This window comes from Aulonocara sp. 'chitande type north' Nkhata Bay, linkage group LG8, assembly GCF_057382095.1.
Source record: "Aulonocara sp. 'chitande type north' Nkhata Bay isolate Kocher_YH1m ecotype deep benthic linkage group LG8, A_spYH_male_GT1.1, whole genome shotgun sequence".
Taxonomy (NCBI): domain Eukaryota; kingdom Metazoa; phylum Chordata; class Actinopteri; order Cichliformes; family Cichlidae; genus Aulonocara; species Aulonocara sp. 'chitande type north' Nkhata Bay.
The window spans coordinates 10,835,668-10,846,384 of record NC_141351.1 but is presented as its reverse complement, the minus strand read 5'-3'; the positions used below and the strand labels follow the sequence as shown (position 1 = coordinate 10,846,384).

Here is a 10,717-nt window from a genome sequence, read left to right as displayed (position 1 = left end):
AGTAGCCTGATTAGATCCAGTGACTGAATTCAACCTTTGTATCAACTTTCTAGAGTCTAGAAATGCATACAGTCAGTGTGGGCAATGGAAATCAGCCAGGACAACTCGTGAAAAGTGTGCAGTTGAGGTGGTACAATTTAGTTGTGTAAATCCACAAAGGTCAGCTGATCAAAGCATGTACATCAGGAAAATCTACTGTAGTGCTCAATAGAAATTGTTGTGATTCTTTTACCCACACTGAGCCACTACAACTGATTTTAGAGTTCCCCCACCTGCTGAATCCACTTTAACCTCTAAATGTACCAATTTTTCTGCTTAGATTCAAAGACATCCTCTACAATGTAGGCAACAGAAAATAGAGTATTTTTATTTCCCTTTTTATCTCTTCAGATCTGAGCTGGGCACAATTAGAATAAAAAACGGTTAGACTAAAGTTATTTTATAATTGTGTTAATATAAGACACAAAAACAGAAACATCCTCCAAAGAGCTTTTTAATTACTTTGAGTACATTTCGGAGCCTGTACATTTTTTTACTTCTACTTGATTCAAGAAGTTGAAACAGTACTTCAACTTTTGCTGAAATACTTTTTAACAGTTGTATTTGTACTTCTACTTAAGTACGGAATGTCCCTACTTGGCGGCTTCACAAGTTTTGAACCAACAGAGAATAAAACTGGGGACTTTTGTGTTTTCAGAACTAGCAAGCTCTCAAAGGCTCAGATGGCTTCCACTAATTAAGGGTAGCAAATGCAGAGCTTATGAAAGAGCTATGTATCATTTTAAAAGTCCCAGAAACCTCCAAGAATTTAAAAAAGACAGTAAAACTCAAGAAAGAGTGATAAATAATTTTAATTGTCATTTAATAAGATCAGGAAGGTCACAGTTTTCTTCATTTCATGCAATACAGTACAGTATTAAGGACATAAACAATATGCATCCCTGATAAATAATTTTGTTCATCTAAGAAAGTAACACACAAAGCCTTCATAACATGAACTTCATAAATGAGTCATCAGGTTTTCATTTTCCATTTTGTGGTTTTAGCTACCAGTGCACTTTAAATGCATTAGTAGCTGCACTGATGGAGGCAAAATGAAAACTTGTGCATGTCATTGCTTAAAGTAAACTAGACTGATATGTAACAACAGGCAAGTTCTTTGCAGCAGGTAGCCATAATCAAGAAATAGCAGAAATAACATGGGAGCAGAGGAAGCCTTCACCTTCATAAATTACTTTTCACACTTTTTATGATTATGTCAAACATAAAGAGCTCCATTAGAAATCAGCGAAGCTCAGTTTTAATTAAATGGGGAAAGAATGCATGTGCTGAAGTGAGGCAACAGTTTGATCAGCAAAGTTGCTGATGATGTCCTCTTTCTATTTTAGCTCCAACTCGAGCCCAGTGTAAGGCTGAGGAGCAGCAGACCCAGGGAGAAGCAAGTTGTGGAGGCAGAACTGTTGCTCCTCTGAGTCCAGACTATTCTATCTGTTTGGTTTTGTACACTTCTGTAGACGTTTGTCATGAGTTGTGATGTGCTGTCGTTGAAGTGCAGTGTGGTGCTGAAAAGGTCAATCTGGTAGTGAGACATTTTTTTGTTTCCAGTTAGCTCCATGAACCACTAACAGTGTTTATGTGCTTGCAGCAATGATAATTAGGAGACACAAGGAAGAAATGAAATAACACCTACCAGATCTTTGCTGACTTTAATTGGTTCCTTAAAAACGGTCCAGACCACCGCCTCATTACAAGCGGGGATCGTCAAAGATCCAAGGTAGCGGTAATACTTAGAGAGAGACACATTGCCAAGCAGGTCTTTCAGGGAAAACCCAGCTGCAGTCGAATTAAACGGAACTTCGTTGTCTGAGGACAGAAACAAGGCCTACATGAAGGAACTATTAATGAGACGATTTCGAGCCAGAAACAGGAGAGGAGTTTTTTAAAAAAAAAATGTTACCTTTTTCTGTGATGTTGGCCAAGTAAGAGGTCAAATTGCGCCAGCTTTCCGGCTGACCAGTTGAGTTGCCTGACATTACCTGGGAAAAAAAATGTGTATTGATTGTGTTGTTTTCCCCACCTCATAGTTTAAAATAGACCAACACGGAAAAACACCTCAATGATATAGTGACGTTGTAATACATAATAATTGTAATACATAATAATTATCTCTAAGACATAACAGCTATATCTGAAGTAGACAGCAGGCATTATAAAAACTTGCTTGCTGCTTCTCTCACCTCAATAAAGAAACCAAGTGCAGCAATTCCGATGGGATCTTCAGCAGCTTGAGTTATATTCCGATTGTAGATTGGCTTGGTGTTCACAATATGCAACTGGGAAAAGTAAGTTATTTAGTTGGATTTTTTCTTGTTTTTAATATCAATATTAAGATTTTATTAGCAAAAAGAAATGTCAATATCATCAATACAAAATGAAAAAAATCTGTGCCTCCATAGGATAGCGCTTTCCATCCACTGTGTGCTCTGAGCCGGGGACAGAGGAGCCGTTGCCCCAGTGGAAGTGGAATTGCACGGTGTCATATTCTCCGGACAGGTCCCCTCCTGAAATCTTAACTCCGCTCTCAAGGGTCACTTTGACTGAAAGAAGGTGAAAAAACAAAAACACGATAAAGTTACAGCTAACCTGCGAGGAGTCAGAGGAAACATTCAGGCGCAAGGCCAGTCCCTCCTGTAATGTTAACTTCTTTCGTAAGGTTAACTCTGACTGTAAGAGAATGGGAATACAAAAACAGGATGAATTTATACCAAACCTGTGAGACCTAAGAGAAAATGCTCAGGTGGAAGGCTGGTGCATTTAATTTTAGGATAGGGAACTGCATTGAAATTCCAGTTAGACAATTTAGCATATTTTTGTTATTTTGTTTGTTTTGTAGTTGCTAAAGTAAGTCGAAAACAGAACTTTCAGGGGACAAAAACATTTTTGTAGCCACTACTTTCTGTTTTTTGCTCTTGACGAAGGCGGTCGCTTTTTACTTTTTGTTTTTACTTTTCCTTGGAACACTCTCTCACAGTCTGTTTCTAAAACCTAAAAGAGAATTATGGATTTGATTAACTGGGCTCGGGACAGCCCGAGTGCCCTGGAGGTACTTTCCCTGCTGGATACACGATGGACGGGTGACAGACATGGAGGATCGTATGCCTGGCGGGACTGTCGATCGAGGACGCTGAAGATATCTACCTATTCGGAACCATGATAACAGAGTTCTTGCTGATCGGAGCTGGCTTGGCCCTGGCTTATCGAAGAATTAAGAAAGCGGAACCGGCTGTTCAAATCCCCACAAGGCTGCCTGCTGGGATTGAAACGATAGGACGAGGAGTGAGTTTATCAAAATGGGCTCATTGAGTGCAGCATGAATAAGATCTTGAATACTCAGAATAAAATCTCTGAGTGCAAACTGGATTACATCTTGGAGAAGCTCACTGTGGTTGTGAGTTCTCAGAATCGGCTCTTTGAGCACAAGAATGACAACATCACGGAGCGTAAGGTTGATAACATCATGGAGAAGCTCGTGGCTCTCCAACGGGAGATTGAGAGACCAGTGTTAGACTGTTAGAACAGCTTTGAAATTCATATGAGTTGTTCACACTAAAGTAAAAAACACCATCACTTCATGCGGATACCCTTTCGGCGCCAGCTGCGGTCTCAAGGCTGGAGCCAAACAAAAACACACTGATAACGACTGTGTTTAGATTGTTCTTCCCATTCTACCTGGGTTGGCTAGAAGACTGTTTACTTAGCCTGGCAGGGTGAAGGACACTGTCTCAGCTGAACTCTGGACACATACACACACGCACACAGACATATATACACATGCAGATGTACACTCATCCCTCCTCCCCCTCCAAACGCCTTCGACACTTATTCCCCTCCGATGCTGACGGTGGATGCACTGTCTACACTGGCTGTCTCTCACCCTTTACCCACCCCTTTTGCTTGTCATGTGTTTCTTTGGTGTATTAAAAGTTTTTTTCATGTCCTATGTGCAGAGGTTTTTTTTTTCTGTTCTCAAACTGATCTCCCTGTTGGAGCTCAGTCTGGGGGGAGTTATTTTTTCTCCTTATCTTTCCTCATGTGGTGCATTTTCCATTGTTATACCTTTCTGACCTGTCTTTCCCATGTGATGTTTTTGTGTAATGTATGTATGGTCGGAGGGTAAGATGGCCCCGCCATTGCGTGCAATAGGTCGGCAGCTTTAACATGAAATTTCCCCTTGTGGGACTAATAAAGGTATCTTCTCTTCTCTTCTCTTCTCTTCTCTTCTCTTCTCTTCTCTTCTCTTCTCTTCTCTTCTCTTCTCTTCTCTTCTCTTAAAGCCATAAACCCAGTTCTGAGCTCTGAGTGCTCAGAGTAGAAAAGCGCTGTATAAGAACCATTCTCACCTGTTTCCCCATTATTTTTAATGGACATAATATTGGAGAAGTTTTCAAAATGAATTTCAGACAGGTTGTTGTTCGGTTTGGCAGATTCGGAGACGATGTTAATGGGTGACTGTCGAGTTCCGCTGCAGTTGGAGTAATTTTTTGCCCAGTTGAACTCATCTATAAACAAAAAGGATACATAAAGTCACTGAAGTGCAGTCACCCAGTGGGCAACATATAATAGATAATAGATGTACTTGGTACTTACTGCATGACGAAAGGTGATAACACCAGTCTGGATGAGAAGGGAAAAAAGTTAACATTCAGAATGCCATGAGTAGAAATATTGTGGAACACTTCTTTCGAAATATCTCACAAAATATTCTCATCAATGAATACACACATGGTTCCTGTTCCCAGGAAGGGGGGACAAAGATGCACACAGTAAAGGCAGCTGCTACAAACCACTTCATCTGAAATGAGCAAAAATCCACAATGTTTATAACAACTATAATAATAATAATAATAATAATAATAATAATAATAATAATAATAATAACCATAATCATAATAATCAATCAATCAGTTGACTAAAATGAATTAATAATACACTAGTGTTTGAAATGGCAAATTGACATAAAAATAAACTTTGAACATTAATTTAAAAATTAAGTAATGCTAAACTTTTAATTTCTACTGTCAGCTTCTATTTTAGACTAAGGCTAATTTTTCCGCACAGCACAGTGTCTTACCTTTGATGTACCTTTGCCTCCGTTCAACCTGTTATCAGATGCAGCTCAGCTCACCCTCCCTCTTTTTATTCCCTCAGCCCAACCCTGCTGCTGGCTGGAAAACACCTCCATAAAACATGTGACTAGATATTCATCACTGCAAAATAATTACATGGAATGATCTCTATGTTTGTTTGTTTTTAACCCTTAGATGCACATGTGGGGTCATATTTGACCCCACGTGTTGTTTTTCTTCAAAATCTTTGAAATGAAAAGTTGTAATATATTCATATTCCAGGTATTCCTCATAAAATATGTTTGTAACATGAGGCCATTTGCATTTTTATTTATTTTTTCATTAATTAAAAATAAAAATGCAGTTTTTGTATCACTACCCCACTCTTCCACAAGTGGGGTCAAAAATGACCCCAAGGAGTTCCTAAGGAATCTTGTATGAAACTTTCATTCTTAGCAACTCTGACTGTCCCACTTACACTTCTGATAGAAAAGGGAATTAATTTTTACAGAGTAACATACACGATTTATACTCAGGGCTGCACATAAGTGGTCCGCAGGTACGCATTCGCTGTCAAATTAAAGTATTCCCAGAAATTTAGAGAATACGTGCTTCTTTTGCGGTGGAGGAACAACAAAGTAATTGCTTATGGAGTTTGGTTCTTCGACATCTTTAAGAGTTCTGAACAAATGTCTGTCCTCCTCCAGAACATCTTATGTACGCAAACGCGAGTTCCAACTTCTTATCTGGTACATGTCTTTTATTTTGACAGCGAATTCGCACCTGCGGACCATTTATGTGCAGCCCTGTTTATAGTTTTCTGTGCATTTCAAACATTGTCCTTTCTGAAGTTTTTTTTTAAATATCTAAAGCAACATGGCTGCTATGAGTTCAAATAGGATCCCTGTGGATCTTGCCCTACAAGTGATCCTGGACGGATGGGATGAAGAACCCATCGGAGGCATTGACCCAGAATCTGACATCTAAGATATACAGGACCCAGACTATTGTGCCCCACACTGAACAAAGCCAGTCAGATACAGAGGAGTCCTCTGATGAGTCCTCTGAAGAGGAAATGGATATTGAGTCCAACAGTATGAGCCCCTCTTACTGCTCTAGCCACAATATTCTGAATTAGTCAGCCAGGGCTTGCACCTGGGTTTAGTACTGTCTCCCCAATAGATGCATGGAAGATGTTCATGTCTGATAATATAATAGAAGAGGTTCTGACATGCACAAACATGGAGGCACGAAGAGTAGCCACAGACAGGGGAAAAGAGTGGAAAAATGTAATCAAACATAAGCTCCTGGCCTTCATTTGACTGACCATTCTTGCAGGAAGTGAGAAGAACTGGGATGTACCAGTCTGTGTGTTTTTGGGGAGTCCTCTGCATAACCCATTGTACAAGGCCATTATGTTAATTCAAAGATTTAAAGATATTTGCCGTTTCTTGCACTTTGATGACAAGAAGAGCAGAGCCTACTGACTGAAAACAAACCACATGGCAGCTTTCTGCTACATATGGGGCCTGTTCCTGGTCAACTGTCGACAGAAATTCATCCTCAGTGATTGTGTTACAGTGGATGAACAACTTGTGCCTTTCAGAGGGAAGACCCAGCTTCTGCAGTATATGTCAAGCAAGCATACAAAAGTGATACAAGTGATATAAAAAACTGCAATTTCTTAAAATTAATGAAAAAATAAATAAAAATGCAAAGGGCCTCATGTCACAATCATGTTTTATGAGGAATACCTCAAATATGAAAATCTTACAACCCCTTTTCTTTTTTAAAGATTTTGAAGAATAACATCTGAGTTTATAGCAAAATGCATTGTTTCTATTTGGGGTCATTTTTGACCCCTCTCGTGGAAGAGTGTAGGTATTGGTAGGTTGCGCATCCAAGGGTTAAGTATTGTTTTTTTCACCTTGAAGCACTGTCAAGGAAAAAGGGATAACAGCCCTTTGCAAGAGAAAGGCTGTTTTGTCGCAGGGTTTTGGTTTGAATCATGTTATTTGTGTGAATTAATGATGAATACGAGGAAGTAAACTGAATCCTTGACTGCTATCAGTTTTTCATTTTTTTTGTTTTTATACCAACCCCAACGAATATAAAAATCTTCAACATATATGTGGTTTGCCCTGTACTTTCTGGGAAACACAGAAACCAGTTCGGGAAATTCAAACAATCCTCTGAATAATTGTTGCTTCAAGTTTTCTGTTATAACATTTAGGCCTAATTCTTTAATTTAACTTATAGCAACAGGACAACAGCACCATTCCCCAAATAATCTGATCAAATGCTTAAACCTTGAACTACATACAAGATATACAAGCTGAGAGGAGACAGACTTTATCATTTTTAATTTGGTACCTGAAAGTCTGCGTACACACAGAGCCATCACTCATACATGAAACTGTACTTTTGGCAGCGATCCCTTCACAAGCATTTCCTCTTGAAGACTTTATTAATCCCTCAGAAAATTATGTGATCACAGTTGCTCCAAGACAATAAGGACAGGACCAACTATTAAGACAAAATGTCCTCTGGGATTAATAAAGTACTCTGTTTCTGATTGTTTTAAGATTTAAATAAAGTTAAACTACAGCACTCATCATTCCATCCAGAGCAACAGAGACTAGAAGAAATGTTTATGAAGGCTGGATGGATTGCTGCCAAAAGTACAGTTTTATGTATGACTGATGTTGAATGATGTCTGGGTGTGTAACTAGACTTTCAAGATCTAAATTAACTGGCTTTGTGTGTAACTATTTACACACCAAGCCATTACTCATCAGTACTCATACATGAAACTGTACTTTTGGCACCAATCCATTCAGCCTTCATGAGCATTTCCAAGACAATAAAGACAAGAGCAACTCTTACCACAAAATCTCCTCTGGGATTAATAAAGTTCTCTTATTTTGATTGTTGTAATACTTAAATAAAGTTAAATTACAGCACTGTTCATTCCATTCAGAGCAACATAGACTAGAGTAAATGCTAGGTTAGATTAAAATGGATGAATGAAGAAAACTGTTTACTGGAAATAGTTTTATAGAGTTAGAGTGCAAAACGTCTGAATGGTCAAACTGACCATAAAGTATTATTCCTTTGTAATTTGTACACCTCAGATTACCAGATTACCATTACAGTGAAACACTCCACCTGAAGAAGTTCTCTGATGGCACCACAGTAGTTGGATGTATTAAGGGTAGGTAGGAGCTGGAGTACAGGGAGCTCTGTTGAGTAGTCCAGAAGAAATCACCTCCATCTGAATGTCAGCAAGAAAACAGAGGTGGTGGTTAACTTGATGCATCTTGATGAATGCTCAATCATCCAGCTAAGGAAATCCCCAAAATTTGATTCTGTTCATCTGTAAGTAGCGTTTTCAGTGAGAGAAACGTTGTGTCACTCCAATCCAATCCAATCCAATTTTATTTATAAAGCACTTTAAAATACCCAGCACAGGAACAAAGTGCTGTACAGAAAATAAGTTAAAACAATGGAATAACAGAAAACAGCACAACAAATAAATAAAACACATAAAACATAAAATTAAAACAGCCCTATATTAAAACAAAAACAAGATAAAACAGCATTGAATCACCTAAAAACAACTGAAATAAAAAAAATAAAAAAATAAAAACCAACATCTCACGTGGTGTCAAAGGCCAGGGTAAAGAGGTGGGTTTTCAAGAGTGACTTAAAAACAGATAAAGAATTGGCCTGTCTAATCTCTAAAGGAAGCTCGTTCCACAGTTTTGAAGCTGCTACAGCAAAAGCACGATCTCCTCTAAGTTTACGCCCAGTCCTGGGTATCTTCAGGAGCAGCTGATCAGCTGACCTGAGAGAGCGGGTGGGTGTATAAGGCTGTAGCAGCTCAGAGAGATACGATGGGGCGAGTCCATGGAGAGCTTCACAAGTAAATAAAAGAATTTTAAAATAAATCCTAAAAGAAATGGGCAACCAGTGAAGTGAAGCTAAAACAGGGGAAATGTGCTCAAACTTTCGAGTGCCAGTTAAAAGACGAGCTGCGGCATTTTGCACCCTCTGTAGATGAGTAATATATGATGCGCTGACCCCAATATAAAGTGCATTACAGTAATCCAGCCGAGTGCTAACAAAGGCGTGGATCATTGTCTTAAAGTGCTGCCGTGAAAGAATTGGCTTTATTTTTGACAGCTGCCTGAGGTGAAAGAAGCTAGATTTTACCACTGCCTTAATTTGATTATTAAACTTCAGATCAAAGTCCACTTTGACCCCCAGGTTTGTGACAGTTGGCTTAACATACTGGGCCAGGGCAGAGCGTTCTCACTCCCGAGGCGTAACATGTCGACGTTTTGTCACGTCCCGCGGCGTTCCTGAGGAACGCGAAAGGAGACCTTCGGCGTTCTTATGGTACGCGGCGGGTTATGGCTGGAATCCAGTGCAATGACGCTCCCGCGGTAGTAGACATTCCAGCCCTGTATTCCAGCCCTAAACCTAACCTTATCCCTAGCCCTGACCATAACCTTATTCCTGACCTTAACCAGGACTTTAATGATGTTAAATAGCGTGTTTCTAAACGATTTGAAGAAAAAGAGCGAACATGTGTAGATTCAGTCCAGACGGTTCTCATATTTCCTCTGTTTTCCGAGGTCGTCATTTAGGAACGTGGTGGGTAGCCGAAAACGTAATATGGTGACGATTTGTCACCTAGCGTAAAATGTTACGCTTTGGGAGTGAGAACGGGTTGAGGAGGACTGGGTGAAAGTGTTGTGGTCAGATAAGACCAAAATCGAGCTATTTGGCATTAACTCAACTCGGTGTGTTTGGAGGAGGAGGAATGCTGCCTGTGACTCCAAGAACACTGTCCTCACCATCAAACATGGAGGTGGAAACATTATGTTTTGGGGTGTTTTTTCTGCCAAGGGGTCAGGACAACTGCACCGCATCAAAGGGAGGATGGATGGGTCCAAGTACCATCAAATCTTGGGTGAGAACATCTTTCCCTCAGCCAGGGAATTGAAAATGGGTTGGGTGGGTATTCCAGCATGATAGTGATCCAAAACACACAGCCAGTGCAACAAAGGATTGACTCAAGAAGAAGCATATTATGGTCTCGAAATGGCCTAGTCAGTCTCCAGACCCTAATCCCATAGAAAATCTGTGGAGGGAGCTGAAGGTTTCAGTTGCTGCTACAAAATACATCTGACCTGTTATTACCAACAAAGGTTTGCCACCAAGTACTAAAGCACATTTTGCAGGAATCAAATACTTATTTCATTCATGAAAATGCAAATTAACTTCTAACTGGTTTGAAATGCATTTTCTGGGGGGGGGGGGGTTTGTTATTATTTTGTCTCACACTATTCAAATAAACCTACCATTTAAATTATAGACTTATAGAACTTCAATCTAGGACATATTCGGGTGGTGGATCTGCACTGAAATTGTGGCAGTTATGAAAGAGTATAATGTACAAAGTCATTATGAAACCAAACATCAGGCCTATGCATCTTACACTGGTGCTGAGGGAGATCAGAAATTAAAGCAAAGGGTAGCTGTCCTGCAGGGTCAGCAACAGTATTTTTTTTGTGCTCGAAAGG

The 10,717-nt window shown here is 39.6% G+C and overlaps 1 protein-coding gene across 1 annotated transcript; it reads right to left on the bottom strand.

The window, feature by feature from the left end:
- Window positions 1-845: 845 nt before the first annotated feature.
- Window positions 846-5,149, bottom strand: LOC147323239 (carbonic anhydrase 4-like). Its single transcript, XM_086304879.1, has 9 exons — window positions 5,132-5,149; window positions 4,783-4,852; window positions 4,648-4,674; window positions 4,401-4,559; window positions 2,449-2,597; window positions 2,238-2,339; window positions 1,958-2,036; window positions 1,691-1,863; window positions 846-1,576 (listed from the first exon to the last, which is right to left on the bottom strand). The coding sequence occupies exons 2-9, from the start codon at window positions 4,850-4,852 to the stop codon at window positions 1,385-1,387; spliced, it is 951 nt and encodes a 316-aa protein (XP_086161005.1). The 5' UTR covers window positions 5,132-5,149; the 3' UTR covers window positions 846-1,384.
- Between the last annotated feature and the right edge of the window lie 5,568 nt (window positions 5,150-10,717).